The sequence below is a fragment of the Nannobrachium achirus genome (genome assembly GCF_963921795.1).
Source record: "Nannobrachium achirus genome assembly, chromosome: 5".
Classification (NCBI taxonomy): Eukaryota; Metazoa; Chordata; class Actinopteri; order Myctophiformes; family Myctophidae; genus Nannobrachium; species Nannobrachium achirus.
This window is the reverse complement of record NC_137814.1, coordinates 23360413-23387641: the sequence shown is the minus strand read 5'-3', so window position 1 is coordinate 23387641 and position 27229 is coordinate 23360413. Positions and strand designations below refer to the sequence as shown.

The window sequence follows — 27229 nt, the reverse complement described above, 5'->3', positions numbered from 1 at the left end:
AGACTCTTTGAACGCCTTACATTTTAACTCTTTCTGAGTTGTGTAATAATGGGTGGTCACTATGTGCTTTTAATGCTTTTCTGATTTGTATTAAACAAGGTATGAAACTGCACTGTTCTAAGGTTACCTTATACAGGTTTCTTTAGTCCGTTTTAATGTGTTTAGCTTTGTTTCTCTGACCTTTTGAATGTAGCACTTTGAGATCTGTCACAAATATAAAGTGTGCTACAAATAAAATGTATTATTACCCCCCTCCTGCCCCCCCACCCCTCCCTACCCTTTCCCTTGTCTCTCCCTCCCCCCCCCCCCCCCCCCTCTCTCTCTCTCTCTCTCTCACGGCTCTTTAGCCTTTGTAAAGTGTCTTGAGATAACTTGTTATGATTTGACACTCTAATAAAATTGAATTGAATTGAATTGAACAATAATTGTGTATGAACTTATGAGGTTGCATTTCATTTCACACATGCACCCTGTAAATGTATCATTTTATAATGTCGATAATCGATTAAATTATTCGATTAACTATTGCAGCCGTGTGTGTGTGGGTGTGTGTGTGTGTGTGTGTGTGTGTGTGTGTGTGTGTGTGTGTGTGTGTGTGTGTGTGTGTGTGTGTGTGTGTGTGTGTGTGTGTGCGAGCGTGTTAATCTCCCTTTAAGGTTCAATCACGCTAGATGCGATAGAAAGAATCCTGTCGTTCTAAATTGTGGGCAAACGTGCCGCTCTCTTGCATTCACACCAGACATTTTCGCACCACTGGAGCGCTGAAAAAAGGTGACGCCAGCTCAACTTTCTCTTGTAGCGCGTCACGCCCGTCACCTTTGGGCAGAGTGCATGAATGTATGTGCATTCCGTGTATGGAATGTATGAGAGTGTGGCACTGAAATGGCTTACCCATCCAGACCTCTCCGAAGCAGCCCTGGCCCAGTCTGAGCTCCAGGCGAAGTGAGTCCCGTGGAATCTCCCAGGCATCCTTAGCCAGGCCCTGGGTCTGAGGCTTAACCGTCGGGCAAACGGTGGTCAGCCGGTAGCACAGTCCATCTGCATGTTCTGGTACAAACAAGGACAAAATTAACCACTCTGTTATATGTCACCGTCTGTCTACATAAGTAACTATCAGCCTTTTAATTCAGACTGTAGGCTTAAAGGGCCAGTTCACCTCTGGGACAACCAGATCTTATGTTATTGTTGTTTGGGACACGATCAACACAATCCTGAGTTATTTTGTGTGTTCAATCTGTATTTTGAGATATTTTTGTATTTCAGAATGAATGATGATGCATTTTGCATCATATGACTCATCATTCTGCATCATATGATGCAAAATGCATCATTCATTCATTCTGAAATACTAAAATATCTCAAAACACAGATTGAACACAAAAAATAACTCAGGATTGTGTTGATCGTGTCCCAAACAACAATAAAATAAGATCTGGTTGTCCCAGAGGTGAACTGGCCCTTTAACATGGTCAAATAAATAACATACACCAGGGGTCTTCAACAGGGGGTCCGGGACCCCTAGGGGGTCCTCCAAATCTTTGTGTGATAGAAACCTTTTTTCTCCTTTTTTATATGAACCACGTGAACCCTAGTTTCCATATTCAACAAATTTAGCCAAAAATAGCAGATCTACAAGCTCACAACGCTGCGAGGCGTTGTAAGCTTCTAGAACGGCTATTTTCGGCAAAGAGGTTTGGTGTAGAGGGGGGAAAAGAGCAGACTAAGTACAGTGTGAAACGTAAAGTTTATTAAGTTTGATGGTACAAGTGGTTATAAAATATCTGAAAACACAAATTGACATGAATTCAAAATACACTGATCGTGCTGTCAAACGATGAAACTACAGTATATGGAATCTATTAACAGGTTGTGGGCTCCCCGCTTCATCTCTCTCTCAACTAAGGGGTCCTTGGCCTGAAAACGTTGAAGACCGCTGACATACACCACCACACCAGTCAAAGAAAAGCTTGATACAATCACTGCAGGACACTAATTCAACATGCCACATAACAGCAGCATACAACGATTAATGCCAGAGGGAAGGACAACAAGCATCTGCGAGAGAATCAAAACAAGGCCACGCCAACTCCAAACCTCAAATGATGTTTATGTGATGAGTCAATTTAACAAACACCCGGTTGTTTATTAAGCCCATGCTGTAGTTGGTGGGAGAAACTATGTTCTCACAGAGACATGGCGATAGACGTGGTGTTTACAGCAATAAGACTTGTGGCTTTTCTGTAACAATGGGCTTTGTTTTCCTGCACAACTGCCTACTAAGTGGCATCCTAGACATTACGACAGGCTTATGAATCCTTTTTTCATGAAAAACGTTTTATTTCTCTACATTTCTTCATAATCCCACATGTGCTGCTGGGGCGGGGGGTCAAAAAGACTAAACTAAAGTAAATCCAGCATATAAAAGAGGTTTTGTGATTCAGCTGTGGCAGATTTTCATTTGGATAATGCATTTCTATTTATTTATTTCACGTTGAGCATTAAACTGCTGAACTGCGTAAAACACAGTCAGCATGCAACAACACAGAAACTTAAATGAAGCTGAGGTTACAAACATTAAATGGTCGCTGGTAAATTCCAGACGTCTGCCGATATCATACAATCCATTACTGCATTGGTTCTCAGCCTGGGGGTCCCCAAATCATTTTGGGGGGGTCCCCAGATGATTAACTTAATGTGCAACATTGTTTTCCTCTCTCAACAGCAAACAAACCAACATAAAGTTTAAGTGCATAGCACATTTCTAAAGTGGCAATTGAAGGACTTTTAAATACCACTGAAATGACAAATTGGCCAAATTGTCAAATATTAGAGGCAGAAATTGTTCAAATAGCCGATCTACATGCTCACAACGCCTCGCAACGCGAGGCGTTGTAAGCATGTAGATCGGCTATTTTCACAATAAAACCGTGATACACAAAATGTAATGCCTCAACTCTTAGTGCTCGTCAGGGTGGGGCGGTCCCCAGTTAGAATATGATTATTTTTGGGGGGTCGCGGCCTGAAAAGGTTGAGAACCACTGCATTAGTGCACAACACACACCAGCGACACACGTCTGGTTTGGTGCACTCAAGTAATAATAAGCTACAAGTTGACTGAATGCCGGAATGGTCTGTTCAGTTGTAAACAGCAATTGTACTAAGCGTATAAGGTGGCAGAGCATCACGTAACTGGGTTATACAGTATGCAGGGATGTGCTGGCCATTGGGAAAAGCGGGACAACTCCCGAACGGCCGGTTCATTCTTGGCCGGTCCAGGCCGGCCATTAGGAAAAAAATAAAAATAAAATATCAGCCTTCATTCTATTTTGGGGGCTGGGCGGACAACAAAGTAAATCGTCACTGTCGGGCAGAAACCTTGTATCTCCAAGTTTCAAATTTGTACATTTTTTCGCAAAGCAAAGCCCTGCTTCATCATACAGGGCTGTCGCACAAAAGTAGTGAAAACAGCCAATCTACAAGCACACAACGCCTCGCACCGCGATTGTAGATCTGCTGTTTTCACTAGTTTAAATCATTTTTAAAATGATAAATACAAAACAAACGGTTTTGGACATCCAAGGTTTCCGCCCGACAACGACGAAATATAACTCATGTAATTGGCCCAATGGCTTGTCACAATGGCAAATCTTTGAGCAGCAGCAGCGCTATAGAGGGAGATCTCTCTCTCTATAGCACGCAATGAGGGCCTCTCCAACTCTTTTTCCCGGGCTGAATCAGGGGCCCAGCACGTCCCTGTACAGTATGTACTGTACATACCTGTGTAATGTTTCACCAGCTTCTGTAGATGCTCAAACTGGGCCCGCGTGGTGATGTAATAGCCACCGTTGTCCAATTTACGGATCTTGTAATGCTTCACGTTGTCGCCCTTCATCTCGTCCCAGTCGCGGATGGAGAGAGAGTAGGCACCTTCACGAAAACAAAATAAAGAGGAAATCAGATTAGGTGGTCCTGTACGTAATCTCTCTAAAGTAAGGTCTCCCTCACAGGCTGTCACGACTGTGGCAGGGAAAGTCCACAGTGGTGGCCAACACTACATAACCATTTAGGCCTAGAATTATTGAATGCTTTAACCAGTGAAAAATAGCAGATATACAAGCTCACAGCGCGAGTGCCGCGCTGCGAGCTTGTAGATCTGCTATTTTTGAAAAAGTCGCGAAAATGTGTGCAAATCTTTGAATACATGTATTTTCAAAGCGAACGTTTGTGACTCAAATTTTGCTTCTGGGTGGTCCCTGGAACTAAATATTTTGAGATGGGGGTCCGTGGCCAAATACATATCATTTTGGGGGTCCTTCACATGAAAAGATTTGAGAACCACTGACATAGTAGTCTCTCAAGAACAGACTAACTGAGCTCCAGTTAAGTGAAAAGGACCTTTTCTTTGACGATGGCTGGCCAGATTGCTGACATAGAAACGTAGGTTTTTCAAAAAATCTTAGAAGGATTCAAAAGACACTTATAGAATCGGGTCAAAATTCTAATTTTCACGATTTTTCTAAAATAGCAGATCTACAAGCTCGCAGCGCGGCACCGTGAGCTTGTATATCTGCTATTTTTCAATAGTTAAAGCATAACATAATGATACACAATAATGTGTACCCGTTCTGAATGGGTTAAAGGGATATTTCACTTTCAAAAAACCGTTTGGTCGTTTTATCGTCTAATCAGGTTTTTATGAACACCCTGGAAAGATTTTAATATGCATGATTCAATATTTAGATATTTGGTGTAAATGTTACCAGGCCCTCCTCCGTCCAGGGCTTCTCCCCATACACACCCATTGTAACTTCAAACTCCATTTTAACCATGATAGATTCATTAAAAACACCCATTATTTTTTTCTGGGGACTCATACTACCCTCCTAATACGTGGGCAGGCCATGTTTTTTCGATAACTTTATTCATTTATTTTTAATATTTTTTTATTGTATTTAATTCTTTTCCATTTTCCCAAAGAATTATTACAAATAAATGAAAAAGGTTATTGAAAAAACACGGCCTGCTCACGTATTAGGAGGGTAGTATGAGTCACCAGAATAAATAATGGGTGTTTTTAATCAATCTATGATGGTTAAAATGGAGTTTGAAGTTACAATGGGTGTGTATGGGGAGAGGCCCTGGGCCTGGTGGGCCCGATAACATTTTACATCAAAGATCTACATATTGAATGAAGCAAATTAAAATCTGTTCAGGGTGTTCATAAAAGCCTGATTAGACGATGAAATGACCAAACGTTTTTTTGAAAGTGAAACATCGCTTTAAGACCAATTTTACACGTCTTCATATGATGAGGTTTCAAAAAGAGTGAAAATGGCAGATCTACAAGCTCACAACATACTGTGTTGTAACTAAGCTTCTAGATCATACATGGGCAACTGGCGCCCCCAACCTTCACTTAATGCGGCCCTCAGGTTGATATTAGAGTACTGATATATTATTGATTTCAGCTGTTCCAATTCAAAACATGGAAAAATTAACCGCTTCAATTACTTCAGTTTATATCAGTAGCTAAATGACTAGTATTAAAATGTTATTATATATGTTATGTCCAATGTATTTGTATTTAAGTTCATAAATTAACATAAGAACATAAATGCATTTGAAATTAAAACAAAAAGAAGTTACTTTTCAGGATTCCAATTGAAAAATAGCAAAAATAGCAGATCTACAAGCTCAAAACGCGTCTTGAGCTTGTAGATCAGCTATTTTTGCAATGTATATGCATTGTGGCCCTCTGGAGTGAGTGTGAAAATGTAGTGGCCCTCTCTATCATCAAAGAAAGTTGCCCACCCCTGTTCTAGATCGACCATTTCCCCTTTTTTCTGTGTGTGTGTGTGTGTGTGTGTGTGTGTGTGTGTGTGTGTGTGTGTGTGTGTGTGTGTGTGTGTGTGTGTCATGCGTTAAGGCCCATTAAAATATACCCACCCCATGGCCATCAGTTACAGACGTTATCAACACTAGAATCTATTGTGTATGACGGTGCTTCACTATGTTATCAACACTAGGATCTATAGTGTATGATGGTGCTTCACTATGTTATCAACACTAGAATCTATTGTGTATGACGGTGCTTCACTATGTTATCAACACTAGAATCTATTGTGTATGACGGTGCTTCACTATGTTATCAACACTAGAATCTATTGTGTATGATGGTACTTCACTATGTTATCAACACTAGAATCTATTGTGTATGATGGTGCTTCACTATGTTATCAACACTAGAATCTATTGTGTATGACGGTGCTTCACTATGTTATCAACACTAGAATCTATTGTGTATGATGGTGCTTCACTATGTTATCAACACTAGAATCTATTGTGTATGACGGTGCTTCACTATGTTATCAACACTAGAATCTATTGTGTATGACGGTGCTTCACTATGTTATCAACACTAGGATCTATTGTGTATGATGGTGCTTCACTATGTTATCAACACTAGAATCTATTGTGTATGATGGTGCTTCACTATGTTATCAACACTAGAATCTATTGTGTATGATGGTGCTTCACTATGTTATCAACACTAGAATCTATTGTGTATGATGGTGCTTCACTATGTTATCAACACTAGAATCTATTGTGTATGATGGTGCTTCACTATGTTATCAACACTAGAATCTATTGTGTATGATGGTGCTTCACTATGTTATCAACACTAGAATCTATTGTGTATGATGGTGCTTCACTATGTTATCAACACTAGAATCTATTGTGTATGACGGTGCTTCACTATGTTATCAACACTAGAATCTATTGTGTATGATGGTGCTTCACTATGTTATCAACACTAGAATCTATTGTGTATGACGGTGCTTCACTATGTTATCAACACTAGAATCTATTGTGTATGATGGTGCTTCACTATGTTATCAACACTAGAATCTATTGTGTATGACGGTGCTTCACTATGTTATCAACACTAGAATCTATTGTGTATGATGGTGCTTCACTATGTTATCAACACTAGAATCTATTGTGTATGATGGTGCTTCGCTATGTTATCAACACTAGAATCTATTGTGTATGACGGTGCTTCACTATGTTATCAACACTAGAATCTATTGTGTATGATGGTGCTTCACTATGTTATCAACACTAGAATCTATTGTGTATGACGGTGCTTCACTATGTTATCAACACTAGAATCTATTGTGTATGATGGTGCTTCACTATGTTATCAACACTAGAATCTATTGTGTATGATGGTACTTCACTATGTTATCAACACTAGAATCTATTGTGTATGATGGTGCTTCACTATGTTATCAACACTAGAATCTATTGTGTATGACGGTGCTTCACTATGTTATCAACACTAGAATCTATTGTGTATGATGGTGCTTCACTATGTTATCAACACTAGAATCTATTGTGTATGATGGTGCTTCACTATGTTATCAACACTGGAATCTATTGTGTATGACGGTGCTTCACTATGTTATCAACACTAGAATCTATTGTGTATGACGGTGCTTCACTATGTTATCAACACTAGAATCTATTGTGTATGATGGTGCTTCACTATGTTATCAACACTGGAATCTATTGTGTATGACGGTGCTTCACTATGTTATCAACACTAGAATCTATTGTGTATGACGGTGCTTCACTATGTTATCAACACTAGAATCTATTGTGTATGACGGTGCTTCACTATGTTATCAACACTAGAATCTATTGTGTATGATGGTGCTTCACTATGTTATCAACACTAGAATCTATTGTGTATGATGGTGCTTCACTATGTTATCAACACTAGAATCTATTGTGTATGATGGTGCTTCACTATGTTATCAACACTAGAATCTATTGTGTATGACGGTGCTTCACTATGTTATCAACACTAGAATCTATTGTGTATGACGGTGCTTCACTATGTTATCAACACTAGAATCTATTGTGTATGATGGTGCTTCACTATGTTATCAACACTAGAATCTATTGTGTATGACGGTGCTTCACTATGTTATCAACACTAGAATCTATTGTGTATGACGGTGCTTCACTATGTTATCAACACTAGGATCTATTGTGTATGATGGTGCTTCACTATGTTATCAACACTAGAATCTATTGTGTATGATGGTGCTTCACTATGTTATCAACACTAGAATCTATTGTGTATGACGGTGCTTCACTATGTTATCAACACTAGAATCTATTGTGTATGACGGTGCTTCACTATGTTATCAACACTAGAATCTATTGTGTATGACGGTGCTTCACTATGTTATCAACACTAGGATCTATTGTGTATGATGGTGCTTCACTATGTTATCAACACTAGGATCTATTGTGTATGATGGTGCTTCACTATGTTATCAACACTAGAATCTATTGTGTATGATGGTGCTTCACTATGTTATCAACACTAGAATCTATTGTGTATGATGGTGCTTCACTATGTTATCAACACTAGAATCTATTGTGTATGATGGTGCTTCACTATGTTATCAACACTAGAATCTATTGTGTATGATGGTGCTTCACTATGTTATCAACACTAGAATCTATTGTGTATGATGGTGCTTCACTATGTTATCAACACTAGAATCTATTGTGTATGATGGTGCTTCACTATGTTATCAACACTAGAATCTATTGTGTATGATGGTGCTTCACTATGTTATCAACACTAGGATCTATTGTGTATGATGGTGCTTCACTATGTTATCAACACTAGAATCTATTGTGTATGATGGTGCTTCACTATGTTATCAACACTAGAATCTATTGTGTATGATGGTGCTTCACTATGTTATCAACACTAGAATCTATTGTGTATGATGGTGCTTCACTATGTTATCAACACTAGAATCTATTGTGTATGACGGTGCTTCACTATGTTATCAACACTAGAATCTATTGTGTATGACGGTGCTTCACTATGTTATCAACACTAGAATCTATTGTGTATGACGGTGCTTCACTATGTTATCAACACTAGAATCTATTGTGTATGACGGTGCTTCACTATGTTATCAACACTAGAATCTATTGTGTATGATGGTGCTTCACTATGTTATCAACACTAGAATCTATTGTGTATGATGGTGCTTCACTATGTTATCAACACTAGAATCTATTGTGTATGATGGTGCTTCACTATGTTATCAACACTAGAATCTATTGTGTATGACGGTGCTTCACTATGTTATCAACACTAGAATCTATTGTGTATGATGGTGCTTCACTATGTTATCAACACTAGAATCTATTGTGTATGACGGTGCTTCACTATGTTATCAACACTAGAATCTATTGTGTATGACGGTGCTTCGCTGTGGTCGTTGTCGTGCTAAGAATACCTTTCGTGGTCTCGCTCTCTCGTGCCAAGAAAGTGCCTCGCTGGTTTCCTGGAACCAACAGAAGACGCTCAGCATCTTTGCGGCCCATTTTACCAAAGTACCATCTGTCAAAAGAAGGGAAGACACAGTCAAGAGACCAGTTAGAAGAGGTAATTTGACTAGGGATAGATGAATTATACAGTTCAAGCGAGATTTGAATCAAGCAGACTACATAACGCTTAGCCATTAGCTACTATTCAAAACAAAGGGCAGACAGATTGCTCTAGGCAGTGAGCTTGTTACATTAGATTTCAGCTTCATCAGTGGTGGAAGAAGTATTCAGACTTTTGACTTAAGTAAACAAAGAGAATGTTACAAGTAAATGTCCTATTTTTCTTTTTTTTACTTGAATAAAAGTACGAAAGTATTGAAATTAAAATATACTTAAGACTACCAAAGTAAAAGTAGTCTTTATTTCACTATTTGTTTTTAAAAAATGTGTCCAAATGAAATGTTAGTCAAACATTTTCATCCTGCCGGGTAACTTGGGTTTTCAGCTAGGTGAGTGCTGCGCACAGAGGAGAACCTCTGCCCATAACCTGTACAGCACTACTTGAGTAAATGTACTTAGTTACATTCCACCACTGAGCTCCATAAATAGTGAATTACTATTACATAAGACCTCAAACAGCACAAATGTCACTCAGTCTTAACACTTATGTTGCAATGATTTTTTCTCTTCAATGTCTCGCGTTGCCATGGTTACCATAGACTTCCATGTAATTGTGCAAGTGTGTAAAAAGTGCACGCCCATGCCTAGATGATGCACCACGTGTGTAGATGCTGTTCACAGCTTTCAAACAAAAAAATCCGCTTGGAAATCCGTTCAGGCATTCATGATTTATCAGCCATTATGTTTTCTTCAGATGTCAACAAACATGGCTGCCATGTTTGAAAGAATGGGTTGGTATGGGGGTTAAACATGCAATTTTGCGATCGCGATCATGCCTAATACATTTCTGGAGGTCCAAAAAAAAATTTGAAAAAAAAAGATTTTGATTTTTTTTTTTTTTTTCAAAAACGGCCCAAACTCGGGAAACTCGGGGTTGGCACAGCACTAGTACCAATACAAACTCGGGAAACTCGGGGTTGGCACCATATGTGCAAGTCATTCCATGTGTTATTATTCTGCCTGCAGCAATGTGTGGCAGGGAATTGTAATCAGTCAGTCTGTGAACAAAATCATTTGAGAACCACTGAGCAGATATTCACGACCGTTGGTGGGAATGATCAATATGCTCAGTTCAATATATCGTTACATTTTGAGTAAAAAAAAGGTCACATTCAATGTCACGGTCAAAACCAAGAACGGCTTGGTAGGATTTCATTCATCTAGAACCGTGGTTACCAAACGTTTCAGCTCGTTACCCAAAAGAGAGATTAGACGTTTGCCCTGGGACTCAAACTATTGAAAACAGCCGATCTACAAGTTTGTAGATCAGCTATTTTCACTACTTCTTAAACTTTTGTTTTCTAATTCATGGACTTTCTTAGATTTGTCTTTCGTTCATTTCATTCATGAAATTACTTAGAAACATCATTGCATTTTTTTTTATTCGTGAAAAGTTTTGCTGTTTTGAAAATGTTTTGAAATAACAATTAAAAACAAAACGTAGGAAACAAAACATTCCCACGAATGGATCCCGACCCAGTGCTTGTGAACCAGTGATCTAGAAGATCAGTAGGATTTTTGGATCAAAACGAAAGGTTAAAAGTCAAGATGCACACTGCAGGCCAAGACAGAAATGATATCTCGTTGTACTGTAGGTAAAAGCACCAGGCATTGCGGAGAGAGAAAACGACCAGTCAATAAGGAACACAGCTATAATCCCCAAACCATCACAGTCCACTAGCACCTTGCCACGCTGGGCGGGCAGGCATGGGAATGCCCTCAGCCGTAACTAACAACACAGCGCTCTATTGTCTCGTGTTCTACCCTCCCTGTCGTGTGTGTGCGTGGTAGGGATGGGACGATAAGCGATATTATGGTTTATCGTGATTAAAAAACACTCACAATAATCGTATCGTGGAGATTACATTTATCGTGATATCGTCCTTCGTCTTGCACTGGGATCAATTCACCTTTTATTTGCCGAGCTGCAAATCCATTACCACTTAAACCCTCTATAATTGGTAAAAGGTACTTATAATATACATACTTAACTTGATACAGTCTTTTTTTTCACTCTCTACCAAATCTTTGCCAAAAAATTGCAGATCTACAAGCTCACAACGCATCGCAACGCGACACGTTGTGAGCTTGTAGATCAGCTATTTTTTTGGCAAATGTTCCGCTCCAGGATAATGGATGTTGGGGATATTTTGATTATGGCGATAATATCGTAAATCTAGATTTCTTTGGTCAAAATAACCGTGATATGACATTTTTATTATCGCGATAATATCGTAAATCTAGATTTCTTTGGTCAAAATAACCGTGATATGACATTTTTATTATCGCGATAATATCGTAAATCGCGATCTCTTTGGTCACAATAACCATGATATGGAATTTTCATATCATCCCATCCCCAGTGTGTGGCGGGTTAGTCACAATGTGTGAGCGCCCGGCCTCCATCATGCCATCTTAATTAGAGGCCAGCCAACAGAGCCGGGTGATTCAATAACAAGGGCCTGTACTGGGATGAGGAAATAGGAAGAAGGGGGAGGGGACAGACAGAGGAAGAGAGAGATGGGCAAGCAGCGAGAGGAACGCACAGCAGGGCTGTCAAGATTATGACATTTTACATGACGATTAATTGTCGCTCAAATAATTGCGATTAATGATTTAATTGTGTATTTGTCGTTGACAATTACATTTCCGTTTGGCTTTTAGGCTTTGAAGTTGCACATGGCAATTATGACACATAACCTAAATATACAAAGAAATTACTGACATATTTGACAACTTTATACTTAAAAAAAGTACATTGATAGTGGAAATAGCAGATCTACAAGCTCACAACGCGTCGTGAGCTTGTAGATCGGCTATTTCCACTACTTTTTGAAAGTGTTTGAAACTATATTAACGTTTTTCAACATGGAAACGATTATGACGATTATGCAAAATAATTGCGATTGCCTCAAATAATTGTGATTAGACGATTATGTAATAATTTTGACATCCCTAACGCACAGTGAGTGTGACAGCGAGAGAGAGACAGCGAGGGACGGTGACTGAACCTATTAAGACCTGAGGTCGATTTTAAAAACGCCTTCTAGATCCTAACCTAGGATTTCAGAAAATCTTCCATGTTTTTAATTCAAAAAATGTTAAATAATTTGTTGCTAAATTCATAGCAAGATAAAATGACACAGATGCTTTCTCGGTTTAAAAAGAAGGAATAACAACGCATAGGCTTTCCCAGTCTTCATGGGTTAAGTGATATTTCACTTTCAAAAGAACTTTTGGTCATTTTATCGTCTAATCAGGCTTTTGTGACCACCCTGGACAAATTTTAATTTGCTTGATTCAGTATTTATTTTCACTTTTGGTGAAAATGAAAAATATGAAATACAATACAGAAATATTAGAAATAAATGAAAAAAGTTCACGAAAAAACACGGCCAGCTCACGTATTAGGAGGGCGTCAGGAGTCAACCAGAAAAAAGACGGTGTTTTCAATGAATCCATCATGCGTAAAATGGAGTTTGACGTTACAATGGGTTTGTATAGGAAGGGGGCGTGTCTGATAAAATGAATATCAAATATCTAAATACCGAATCAAGCAAATTAAAATCTCTCCAGGGTGCTCACAAAAGCCTGATTAGACGATAAAATAACCAAAGGTTTTTTTTTTTTAAATTGAAAGATCCCTTTAAGGAGGCTGAGAGAGATGGATAGTAGGGGTACAACAGTTAAAGGTATATTCAGTGATTGTATTTCATTCAAATAAAAATATAATTGGTACATTTTCCATTCATTCTCCTCACTAGAATGTGTGCTGCTGACCATATAAGGACTTCCACCATGGCCCGTGTTGCGAGCATAGCTAGATTCGGTTTTCAGAGGTGGCCAGCCAGTCTTCGACCAATCAGGGTATAGTATGTCCGTAGTTATGTTATGATGTTTAGTTATATTATGTTTAGTCAAAATAAAAGTTTTGAGAACCACAGTCGCTCTGAATTAAGAACATCTGCTAAATGCCTAGATTGTAAACTACTGAACTGATAAAATGCCACAGTCTCGTAGTAAATCAGTATCATACATATCATGAAGCTGGAGACGTAGGCCTACCTATATTCAGTGATTGGGTCTAATGATCAAAACGAGTCTATAAAAAACTAAACATTTCCACTTAGTAAGGCCAGTAAGGGACAAGATGACTCCCGGTCACTTTCATTATCACTGAATACACCTTTAATCAAACTAATCGATTACATTAAAGAATATATCAATAATTTGATGAATGGAGAAAGGGAAAGAGGTCTTACTCTTCAGCCTGTATGGAGTCGGCAGGGGCCACGTAGTTACTGGGGATGTAGCCCTTCTGTCCCGTGTTGATGGAGCGAGCCTCCCACCAGTCGCCTTCCCTGGAGAGAGAGGAGAGGAAAGCTCTGGTTGGACCACACAGTGTACACACAGTCAGGGGTGTCGCACCACATTCTGGGTCCTCCTGGGTACAAGGATTCACTGCGGCCCCCCATAAATGTTCTCCATTTAGACTGTGAAGGCATTATTACACATTGGTTTGTGCTTTAACTATTGAAAAATAGCAGATATAGACAGCAGCTCGGCAAATAAAAGGTGAATTGATCCCAATGCATGACGGAGGACGATATCATTATCGTGAGTGTTTTTTATCACGATAAACGATAATATCGCGTATCGTCCCATCCCTACTAGCCTCTCTGTTTTACTACATGGGATAACCGGGGACACATTTTATACAGAGAATTCACTGCATTCTGAACAGGATGTTATAATGTGGAGGAATTTGCCAGCATTAAGTTGAGCCTCAGACCTTTGCAGAGACACACAGGAGACAGGGCTAAGCAGATGGCACGTTAAAAGGCACCCATTAAACCGACAGACAGCTTTCAACTGCAGTATCAGACCTGAACACAATGATGGATTAACACATGCTCACACACATTAGGTCAGTGGTTCTCAACCTTTTCAGGCCGCGATCCCCAAAATAATCGTATTTTAACTGGGGACCCCCCCACCCTGACGAGCACTATGAGTTGAGGCATTACATTTTGTATAACACGGTTCTATTGTGAAAATAGACGATCTACATGATCACAACGCCTCGCGTTGCATGGCACTGTGAGCATGTAGATCGGCTATTTTCACAATTTCTGCCTCTAATATTTGACAATTTGGCCAATGTTTAATTTGTCATTTTAGAGGTATTAAAAAGTCCACTTTAGAAAGGTGCAAATACCCTCTATACACTTATATTGTATGTTGGTTTGTTTACTGTTGAGTGAGAAAACAATGTTGCACATTATGTTAATCATCTGGGGACCCCCCAAAATAATTTGGGGACTCCCCTGGCCCCCCCGACCCACAGGTTGAGAACCACTGCATTAGGTCACCGCATTCATGCAAAAGGCTTTCGTTATTTTTCACCATGGCAGTAACTCTCAACCTTTTTAGTTTCAAGGACCCCTAGTTTGATATGCATTAGGTCACGACCGTCACGGACCCCCATTTTATGCTATTTGCTAGGCTATTATCTCTCCCTCTCTCTCGCTCTACTTTTATCTTCCTCAAATGTCCAACTGAATGCTTCTGCACCCCACACCCCTGGTCACTGGTCCCACGTCTCTCTGGGCACCCGGCCGCACTTTGGCACTCGCCCTTACTGCCTAGAATCCTCTAGCCTGGCTCCAGCCAATAGACCCGCCCACTCTCTGAGTGAACTGCATCTCTTGGTCTGGATGTGTCATATGACGTGTCTCTTGCTACCGAAAGCTTCTCAAACCGACCGAAACTGACCAATGAAATCAATGCAATGCGGAGGAGGGGCGTGTCTAACTTTTGAAAATCAACAGAAACAGTGGAGGGAGGGGTGGCTGCGTGGCTCACCAGAGTTCTTAATTGCTCCCTTTGAACTTCAAAAGGGCTCCGAACTGCAGTCATTGATTGAGCCATACAAGTGTCGAATAGCTCGTTAGTGATTCTCTCTAATCAATGAAACATCAAAGACAATGACCTGTTTGGTGCATGTCATTGAGGGGAGGGGGAGGAGGGAATGTTTTGTGTGCAAAAGTCAAACACAACCCCTCCCACCAGATCTCTTGTGATTGGGAATTTCAAATTTTAAATCCCCTCCCCTTTTCAATCAAATAGAATGGCCACAACTTCAGACTCAAGCCCCAGCGTAGAGGCGACCGAGTATTTCCCGGTGAATCTGTGCGCAACGGTGGGGGCTTGGGAGTGTGGGGGACACGCACCACTGACTATTGCTGATGATGGAGAGGTGATAGCTTAGCTTTTATGTATCATGTTATGTAATGTAATCTTGCCGATTTAGTAAGAGACTCGTCGCCAATTGCAAGATATTTAAACGTTATTTGGGGCCATGATGATATCCTTTTCTTCCCACAACTAGACTAAGGATTTATATTGTCTGTGTTATTGTTTACAACCACAATTATTCACGTGATCGCGGTTCACTAGTTTTTAGTAGGCTATTAGTGTAGGCTTAGAAGCCTTTTCAGAAGTTAATTTAATGTTTTCCATTAAATGATTTCCTTTATCGTCATCTTCCGCTAATGCACGCAACTGTTTTCGCCAGGTTTTAAGGTCTTATTTTAGTTGTTTCTCATAAACTCGCAACCCTCCTTGCCCATCGGCCCCCACCTTTGCGCACAGATTCACCGGGAAATACTCGGTCGCAGCGTAGAGTCTGAAATCAGGCTAAGAATCCTCTGTGTATACATTTGTGACCCATTGGAACCCAGACCCAACACTGACAAGCACTGCACTATGTTACATAAGAGTACATGTTCTGGCATAATATTCATCCAAGTAAGAATAGCTAATGTAAATGTACTCACGTATTATTGATAATCTGGAAGCGATCTCCTTTGTTGAATGACAGATCATCGGACGTCCTCGCTTCATAATCGTACAGGGCCACGAAAAAGGTTACGCCACCTGAAAAGCAGACAGGACGTCTTAATAAGAGCCACTCACAACAAGCACCTGAACTATAAATATATTGATTTGAAATGTTTTAAACTCAAGTGGATGGCAGAGTTCACAACGACGAAAGTGGTTATAAATGTATTTTTTCCATACACGGTTACAAAGTGGTTTACAGAACATGTTGAATGAGCAGCAGGAATCAGGATAGCCATAAAATTATAAAACATAAACTCACATACTTAAACAATGTTAATTAACACAACAACAGACAAAACAAATTAAAACTGACGTTAGAAGCAAGGAAAAGATGGGATTTAAAAGAAGTTATGGTGCTCGCTTGGTGTGGATGATCCTTTAGAGTATGATTGGTATGCATGACTTTGATAGAACTTATAAATACCAGTAAGACTCCCTAATCGGGAGATAAGCGACCATCAGGTCGCATATACAAACTTTAGACTGTGTTAATTAAATGTGTTTTGCAAGAATCGGCCTCATCGAACGAATTGCTCCCGGTGAATAGGTTGGTGCCTTCTTGCATGGTTTCCTCCGCCACCGGTGTATGAATGTGTGTGTGAATGGGTGAATGTAATGCACAATCTATGTAAAGCGCTTTGGATAAAAGCGCTTATATAAATGCACCATTTACCATTTACCATCGTGGCGCTAGAAGAGGGCCATGTGAGAAATGAGGGGTGGAGGTTGTGGTTTGGCAACCAAGGAGTGTGTGTGCAAAGTTTGGCATGGATAGGGGCAACAGTGGCGGAGAAAGGAGTAGGGGAAAAGTGTGACAGCCGATGGAGGTTTTGATAGTAACTGCGACCTGACGGTCGCAACAAAGAACTGTACTTGTCCACTGTCCAGATGTTCCTTCTCACTGTTGCTTATGTTGTTGGCTTGATAATCCTTTAATCGGTTTAGAAACAAGTTACTATTTAAGGTGTATCATGATAAATGCTTGACATTTAATAGGACTGCGTTGCAATTTGCAACGTCCATATAAGAACAAAGAATGTTCTAGAAACTAAAAAGACAATATGCTCACTACTGCAAGTCATAATGCAAGGGTACTTTTCATGCCATGAACCCCCAAAATAATCAAATCAAAGAATTGTAGGCTTTACATTTCCACAGATAAATATAGTGAAAATAGCCAAACTAACAAGCTGTGAGCTTGTAGATTGGCTATTTTCACAATGTTTGCCTCTGTCTTACTGAATATTTGACAATTTGGTATTAAAAAGGTCTTAAAAGTCATTAAACTAACTTTGGAAACATGCAGAAACACTTAATGTTGGTTTGTTTACTGTTGAGTGAGAAAATAATGTTGCACATTAAGCTAATATAATGTGGGGACCCGCGGTGGGTCCCGACCCGCAGTTTGGGAACCACTGCCGTAAAGACACATGGAAAAAAGGGTTTGAGATGATTCTCATCGACGTGGAGTGACAGAATGCAGCATGACAACCCAAGTCTGATGCTTGTCTGAAGGAGGAAATTGGATCTAAACACTAAACAGCCCCCAGGATCAGATTAGGGGTCAGGGAGGAAGATGGATAGAGAGACGGATGGACAGGACACAGACCTTTCTCTGTGTATGGACATGGTTGCAGCCATTGCATTTGTTCTTCACTTCAGGACAGGGACCACATAATACACTCTTTTTGCACTTCAGCCATTTTCTCTACACTGCACCACTTTATTTCCATCACGGATCAATCAGTCAATGCTACGTCAATTTTCTTTTTTTCTTTTTTGCCAAAGTAAACACTATGCCAGGTGTTCTGATTGTAGCATTGTTGCAGGACCCCACGGATTTGATGTATTGTTGCCTTACTTCAAAGGTCCAATTTGCTGTCCAACAGCTGTTGCTCATAAAGCCATTTCTTTCTTTCTTCTTTTTTTTTTAAGATTCTTTTTGGGGGGCATTTTATGGTTTAAATAGAGTATAGACAGACAGGAAACCTCTAAGGCAGAGAGAAGGGAGACATGTGAGACATTTACATTGATGGGAGATTTTAACTTGGGACCTTGCAACTCATAAGCAGCATATGCTATGTGTTCTCTACGGGGGTGGATTACTGAAAACCGGTACCATACTAGAACCGGTACCACAACTACCGATACTGTATAGAATAGAATAGGTACTATTGTAGTACTGTGTACACAAACTAAAATGTGTTCTTGTGATGATTTAGGCAGATCTAGAATCGGCACAAGTAAGGTGACCATTTTGTTAAGAAATGTTTCAGTTTTGGCACGGTTTAGGGACTGTCGTATTTTTTTTTCTTTTTTTAAAATAAAGGTATCGATCGGATAAATACCAATCAATACCCAATCCCAATCCCTGAGCAACCAGGCAACCCAGATATGTGCATTTCTAACATTGTTCAGTTAATGTGATTTACCCCCAGAGACTGACAAAACACAAACTGTTGAGGGCGGGGAAGCAGAAATATTAAGCCAAGTACTGCAATGCACATTAGTTGAGTAACTGCATAGGTCTCAGAACAGATTAGCACACATATTTCGGTTTATTCCCTTCATAGGCTGTGGACCACAATAAACTGTTTAGTGCTCGTAATGCTGCAGTCAAGTCAAGTGCGGGTTTTGTTGTTGCTCATAAGCACCAGAAACAACTTTATATTTATATTTTTAAGCTGATCTCATATCAAGCACAAAATCTAACTAAAATGGGTTCTTAAAAGCATGCTGCTATGTACTATGATGTGAGCAAAGCAACGTTGATGTGACATTGTAAACGTTGGTTTGAAAACACATGCTCAAACTCATGACTAGGAACTACAATCTGTGTCTTGGGAATGCAGTTTCTAATCAAACACCATAAGAGCCACCACCATGTGCGTCACCGTCACCCCACAGTAAAATAACACAAAAAAGCGAACAAACTCACGTGTAGGGCTGTCACGATTATGACATTTTACATGACGATTAATTGTCACTCAAATAATTGCGATTAACGATTTAGTTGTGTTTTTGGCATTGACAATAACATTTCTGTTTGGCTTGTAGGCTTTGAAGTTGCACATTGCAGATCTGACACATAACCTAAATATACAAAGACATGACTGACATTTGACAACTTTGGAACATTGATAAAGGGAAATAGCCGATCTACAAGCTCACAACGCGTGAGCTTGTAGATTTGCCATTTCCACTATTTTGGAATAGGTATGAAAATGTATGAACATTTTTCAACATGGAAACGATTATGACAAAATAATTGCGATTATGTTAACTGTCAAATACCTGGAACGCGCCCAAGTCGTGTTAGATTTGAATCACTTTAACCATTATTTTATGCTTTAACTATTGAAAAATAGCAGATATACAAGCTCACAGCGCGAGTGCCGCGCTGCAAGCTTGTAGATCTGCTATTTTTGAAAAATCATGAAAATGTGTGCAAGTCTTTGAATATCTTTGACCCGATCTTTGACCCGACTTCTAAATCCTTCCTCTAAATCAGCTGTTCTCAAACCTTTTCATGTCAAGGACCCCCAAAATTACATTTATTCGGCCGCAGACCCCCATCTCAAAATATGTTGTTCCAGGGACCCCCCCAGAAGCAGAGATTTGAGTTACAAAAGTCTGCTTTGAAAAATATATATTGAAAATGTTCACGATTTTTCAAAAATAGCAGATCTACAAGCCGAGTGCCGCGCTGCGAGCTTGTATATCTGCTATTTTTCAATAGTTAAAGCATTCAATAATTGTAGGCCTAAATGGGTTAAATAATTTGCGATTAGACGATGATGTGATAACTGTGACAGGCCTACTCACTTGCGACAACGGCAGGGAAGGGGCTGCTCACTGACACCGAGGTGAAGGAAGTGGAGGCGCCACCAAACGGCGTCATGACCGACGAGGCCCCTCCGAAAGGCGTCAGGGCGGCGGCGTGGCTATTGTAGCTGTTGTTCTGGTTCTTCGTGGCTGGGGAGTGACCCATGAGGGTGGGATCGGGCCCATAGTGGCCCATGTGGGCACTGAGCGGCGCGGCCGCCGAGTTGTCCGGGCGGTACTTGAGCGTCGGGCCCTTGTCCTCTTTGCTCCTGACACAGCCCATCCTCAAGCCCTGGGAGAAGAGGACGGATGGGGAACATTAGCTTCACTAGATCAGTAAAATATACACGAGTGGAATCATTACACACACATAGGGATGGGACCATAAGCGATATTATCGTTTATCGTGATAAAAAAAAAAAAACAATTTAATTTCATTTATCGTGAAATCGTCCTCCGTCATGCACTGGGATCAATTCACCCTTTATTTGCCGAGCTCATGCATATCCAGTACCATTTAAACCCTCGTTGCGACGCGTTGTGAGCTTGTAGATCGGCTATTATTTGGCAAATGTTCTGCCCCAGGATAATGGATGTCGTAAATCGCAAAAATCAATAATTGGTCACAATCGTGATATGAAATGTTTATATCGTCCTGTCCCTACACAGTACACACACACACCCCAATACATTCTAATGGGCAGCGTTAATCTGCTAGATAAAGTCCCAAGTTGCAGATCTGTGCGTCTGTGGCACATAATGCCCATAGGGGAGAGTGTTTTCTGCTGGTGTTTCAGTCCGAGTGTATCAAAGGGTGCGTTCGGAAATGCGCACCGGTTCTGGTTAGGGTTAGTTTTAGGCATAGTTTTACTGAGGTTACGGCGTCACTACAAGCTAGCGGTGTTTTAACGCTACAGCTGGCATTAACAACATGCTCATCCACGCTTGTTGATCGAGTGCGTCATCTACAAGCTGTGTTTTGGACGATACTGAAACACTAACAGGATTCATGAATGAAACCGTTTCATGAATGACAACATTCAAATACATCTATTAGAAGGCATTCCAGTGGAAACACAGCTAGAGAGAAAGGAGAGAGAAACGGGAAGAGGGAAAGGGATAGAGGGAGGGAGAGAGCCTATTTCACCCACGCAATAACATACTATTGTTAAATAGTCTTAGTTTTTTCCAACCTACACCAGTAAGACTCCCTAATCGGGAGATAAGCGACCGTCAGGTCACATGTATACACAAAGAGGGCTGTAACTGCCATTGCTTCCTAGTTGTGTGGGCAATGTATAGTTTAGGTTGGCTGAGAAAATGTGAAATAGGTACCTGCCCCGGCTCTCCCGGACGCTCCTAGCCCGAGTTACGGCATTTTATGTGAGCTGCAGTGGAGGGGGTCCTCCACTGGGGGCGTCACCACTTTTGCATCCGTTCTGGAGCACCAGGAGTGGGTGGTCCCCGGGAATTCCCCGTGAGCAGCCCCGTTGGGGTGGTCATTTGGTCATTTTTGCACATTTGGTCATTTTTTACACTTGGGGGTCCCCCAGGGAGCTGGGGGTCCCTGGAGCTCCGGGGGTCCTTGGAGGTTGTAGTTTGGCAGGTAAGGAGTGTGTGTGCAAAATGTGGCATGGATGGGGGCAACGGTTGTGGAGATATGAGCAGGGCAAAAGTGTGACGTGTGACACCTGGGGGTCCCCCAGGGACCTGGGGGTCCCTGGAGCTGCGGGGGTCCTTGGAGGTTGTAGTTTGGCAGGTAAGGAGTGTGTGTGCGCAAAATTTGGCATGGATGGGGGCAACGGTTGTGGAGATATGAGCAGGGCAAAAGTGTGACTGACTCACTCACTCACGGACGGACAGCCGGTGGAGGTTTTGGTAGTAAATGCGACCTGGCGGTCGCAATAACACACGTGGACTTGTCTGTGCTGATAATTCAACAAGCTATGCGACACTCAAAGGCAGCGTGAAGGGATGTTCGTTATTGGCTGGCTTTATGCCATTGTGGTAGGTAGGCTACGGTATATTCTTCGGACGTTTAGTCTTGGTGCCGACCATTTCAGTCTAGACTGAACTGGTCAGGCTGAAGCCCTGTCTGTCACATGACTTGAATGCTCAGTCATCCAAACTGAGACAAACTATATAATCATAATACAGTGCAGCCTCTGGCTATTTCAGCTGTCCCTCAGATCAAGCTAGCTCTCCACGACACCGCTCAGAGCAGCGGAAGACGCCTCTCAGTGTTCCAGGAGCCTCCAACTCACTCAGAGCTCAGCAACTTAAATACTGAACGGTCCGATTTGTAAAAAGAATTGCCCAAAATTGGCACATTTGAGTTGCAATTAAGGATGGGACGATATGAAAATGTCATATCACGGTTATTGTGATATCGCGATTTACGATCTTATTGCAGTAATCAAAATATCCCCAACATCCATGATCCATTATCCTGGGGCGGAACATTTGCCAAAGAAATAGCAGATCTACAAGCTCACAACGTGTCGCAACTAGACGCGTTGTGAGCTTGTAAATCGGCACATTTTTGTTAAAGAGATTTGGTACAATTGGTAGAGTGAAAAAAAAAGACTGTATCAAGTACGTACATAAGTAAGGATATGCAACTTGGCAAATAAAAGGTGAATTGAACCCAGTTCATGACGGAGGATGATTTCACAATAAATTAAATTGTGTTTTTATCAATATAAACGATAATATAGCTTATCATCCCATAGAGCAGCGGAAGTGGATTGCCTGGGGTCACTTTCACTTTCACCATTCATTTTCGCCATAGACTTTTACAAAAACATTTATAACAATTATGTTAAGCCTCGAACCAAGCCATCCAGGATGGAGGTGAATCATGACCATATAACCTTTTTTTCTATGAAAAGAACATTTTGAAAATCGCTAAATAAAGGGTAGTTATTAAATGTAGTATATCAAATAATGTAATATTAAAATATGTTTTCACATAGGATCAAAGGTTGTATGATCATGATTCACCTCCATCCTGGATGGCTTGGTTCGAGGCTTAACATAATTGTTATAAATATTTTTGTAAAAGTCTATGGCGAAAATGAATGGTGAAAGTGAAAGTGACCCCAGGCATCCACTTCCGCTGCGATGCTCTATATCCTTAGTTGCAATATCACAACAATTACAAATCTATGATTGAGGACAGGAAGTTGAGGAGGAACACTCTGCTGCCAATACATTTTGTTGGCGAATCTTTAAGCAGCTAAGGGTTTATGGTTGTGGGCTGAACTGAGAATGAAAAGGTCTGTGATATGTGTAGGATTAATTGCGACCGTAGGTCGCATTTACTATCAAAACCTCCACCGGCTGTCCGTCCGTCTGTCCGTCCGTCCGTCCGTCTGTCACACGTCACACGTCACACTTTTGCCCTGCTCATATCTCCACAACCGTTGCCCCCATCCATGCCAAATTTTGCACACCCACTCCTTACCTGCCAAACTACAACCTCCAAGGACCCCCGGAGCTCCAGGGACCCCCAGGTCCCTGGGGGACCCCCAGGTGTAAAAAATGACCAAATGTGCAAAAATGACCACCCCAACAGGGCTGCTCACGGGGAATTCCTGGGGACCACCCACTCCTGGTGCTCCAGAACGGATGCAAAAGTGGTGGCGCCCCCAGTGGAGGACCCCCTCCACTGCAGCTCACATAAAATGCCGTAACTCGGGCTAGGAGCGTCCGGGAGAGCCGGGGCCGGTACCTATTCGTCCACCAAGGCAACGCGGAGACCCCACCCCTCATTTCTCACATGGCCCTCTTCTAGCGCCACCTTCAGGCCGATTTTTAAAACACATTTTTGGACACTGCTCCTACAGTTTTTGCCCTAAAATCACGCAAATCGCTACACAGTATGTCTACACTCATCCCATCAACATGAATCTGTCCCATATAGCGCCACCTTCAGGCCGATTTTTAAAAACACATTTTTGGACACTGCTCCTACAGATTTTGCCCTAAAATCACGAAAATCACCACACAGTATGTCTACACTCATGTCATCAACATGGATCAGGAAGATTTTGGAAAAACACATTTTTGCCCTATTTGTGGCGATGGTCGCTTATCTCCCGATTAGGGAGTCTTACTGGTACAAAGGCCTCAGGAGGACTAGGTGTGTGTGATCAAAGCAGCAGATTGGAATTGAAATCATCATCCGAGTAGATCTCAACGGACCGCCAATATTCTTTACACACAATTAAATGACTGAGACTACAGTCACAACATCTATGAGTCCTCACTAGGCTGTCACGATTGTGACATTTTACATGACGATTAATTGTCACTCAAATAATTGTGATTAACGATTTAATTGTGTTTTTCTCGTTGACAATTACATTTCTGTTTGGCTTTTATGTTTTGAAGTTGCACATTGTAGATATGACACATAACCTAAATATACAAAGAAATTACTGACATATTTTTACAACTTTATACTTAAAAAAGAACATTGATAGTGGAAATAGCCGATCTACAACTTGTAAATCTGCTATTTACACTATTTTTTACTTTAAAAAAATATATATGAACATTTTTCAACATGGAAACGATTATGACGATTATGAAAAATAATCGCGATTATGTCAAATAATTGCGATTAGGTGATTATGTAATAATTGTGACAGCCCTAGTCCTCACTCAACTTTTCACCTCTGTTCAGCTCACTTGGGGTTAAGAATGAATCGTTACCACTCGCATGCATCTGTGTGTGCGCGTGTGCGTGTGTCACAGGGATCAAAGGAATGCGAGGGTGCCTGGGAGGGACAGGTGACTCGGCTTCAGAGACAGACATGACCCTGGTGAACAGCACTTCAGAGCGTGTGCATTCTTTACCCATGCACGTAATATGCCGTGCACTGTGCATCTGTGTGTCTATTGATAACATTAGAGAGCACGCTGCCTGCCAAGCTCGCGACAGACGAGCTTCCGGCAATCCCCATTTCTGATGACTCAGACCGTAGGAATTGTTACAACATAAGTGAGAAGGTTGACGGGTAGCGAGTTGGTGGCGAATGGCAATTCATTCATAGATGCAAAGAGTAAAAACAGATGTGATAAGGCAAGGAGAAATAACGGACCTGGGCGCCCGCTGGCCTACTGGTCCAGGCGCATACCACTTAGGCATTGCCACAATCCGGACAACCTTTGCCATGTGTCACTTTCCATATCTCCCCCCATTTCCTGTCAGTCTACTGCCCGATCAATAAAGGCATAAAAGCCCAAAAACAAATCTTTAAAAAAAAAGAAATAGTGGACCCTTTCCCTACCACTATAATACAAGGCAGCAGCACCTTGTGCACAGGCCCCAAGCTGAACAAATGGGAAATATGGGGGAGAAAAAATTAAGTTTTTTGCGTGCGTGCGTGCGTGCGTGCGTGCGTGCGTGCGTGTACTGGGTCACTACCGGAAAAACAACTTGGCTTATGAAGAACACCACTCTTGACACAACCATATGAGGGAGTGAGCGGGTCAATCCATAAATCTAGTTATTTGAGATGGATGGATTATTGATCGGCTTTCAGCTCTACACAATATTGACCAAAAAGCAATCGCTGAGGCAGCGTTAAATGGAGGTAGATGAAGACGGGATAAAAGGGTAGAAAGGAGAAGAGGATGTGGGTTGAAAAGAGACAGGGTGAGTAAAGGCGTGGGAATGGAGTAAGAGGGAGAGAGGGAGAGAGAGAGGGAGAGAGCGGAGAAGAGATATTGGGGGAGGGGAGGATTAACGGTAAAAGATAATGTGGTGGGCTGAAATGTGAGAAAGTGAGATTGCAGACTGATAGCCATCTGCGGATGTTGCGATTGTTTGCACACAAAAGCAGTGCTGGCCCTGTCGTACATATAGAGTATTAACAATGTGTACAGTACACTGTCCCTGTGGCACCGGTGCATTAACAATGTGTACAGCACACATGGCTGTCTTTGGACTGGCCTCGTTCTTTTCAGGGTTACGTTGTTTTGACAGCATGTGACCAGAATTCAAATTGAATTAGGAAACAGTCTCGCGTTGCCTTTAAGCTGCATGTTGTACTAGGATAGGGTGGGCGGTAGGGCTACTTTCACTAAAAACAAGATTATTCCGAAATTAATAACCGTGTTACTTATTATTTATAAATAAATAGTTATTCAGAAAAGACATTCTGAGAATATCCAGAAAAGAAAACTAAATGGTCACTCAAATACATATTCTGGAACCATGCCTATCTGTCAACTAAAGTGCCTCCACACCGAAAATACAACAGGAGACTCTTTCAAACTGTTCACAGACTGCAAAGAACTGTAAAAAACTAAGCACATTTTTTTCCAGACGACTGCACGCCGACTGTAGTTACTGTACGCAGTTGTGCGCATGCGCACTGTGTTGCCAGGTCTGCTCATTATAAGCGACTTTGATCCTGTTTACTTATAATGTTGCTAGTTGTGGGTTACTTTTGTTTGGGCTTGTTTCTGAAGTGTAGTTGCTTATTTGGCCTTGCTTTCAACAATCTTTTAGAAAATAGCTAATGTAATAGAGCTCAATAGGTGAAACTGGTCTTTTGGGCTTGTTTTCATAGACCTGGTCGCTTGTTTCACTCACAAAATCTGGCAACCGGACGGGGGAAGCAGAGATTTTACTCTGTGCTGTGTTTTTTCTGCTCTTACCAATACATTACACACACAACTAGCGTTGGTTTGGAGTTGATTACTATAGGAAATTGAGAGTTGAGATTGTGAATATGGTCTTTAGTAAAAATGTGCGACGGGAATATGTCTCTGGCTTATTTTGGCTTGGTTTTGCAGCAATAGCAAACTAATGGTCCATTCTACAACTCCCTCAATCCTACCACTGGCCAGGGGCGACTCAACAAAACTGGGCAAGTCCAGTCTTCCAGTTTTCCGTCGATACTGGTCGATAGCGTTCCCGACCCGCTGCCCATGATCT

The 27229-nt window shown here is 41.2% G+C and overlaps 1 protein-coding gene across 1 annotated transcript in view; it reads right to left on the bottom strand.

Moving 5' to 3' along the window:
- Positions 1–27229, bottom strand: part of yes1 (YES proto-oncogene 1, Src family tyrosine kinase) — a 51213-nt gene that overhangs the window by 13438 nt on the left and 10546 nt on the right. Inside the window, exons 2-7 of the mRNA XM_080726086.1 lie at positions 20278–20569; positions 16386–16485; positions 13809–13907; positions 9336–9439; positions 3778–3927; positions 892–1047 (exon numbers count right to left, since the gene is read on the bottom strand). Of these exons, the coding sequence (XP_080582212.1) occupies positions 892–1047; positions 3778–3927; positions 9336–9439; positions 13809–13907; positions 16386–16485; positions 20278–20560 (892 nt within the window). The 5' untranslated portion in view covers positions 20561–20569. The remainder of the gene's footprint in view (positions 1–891; positions 1048–3777; positions 3928–9335; positions 9440–13808; positions 13908–16385; positions 16486–20277; positions 20570–27229) is intronic.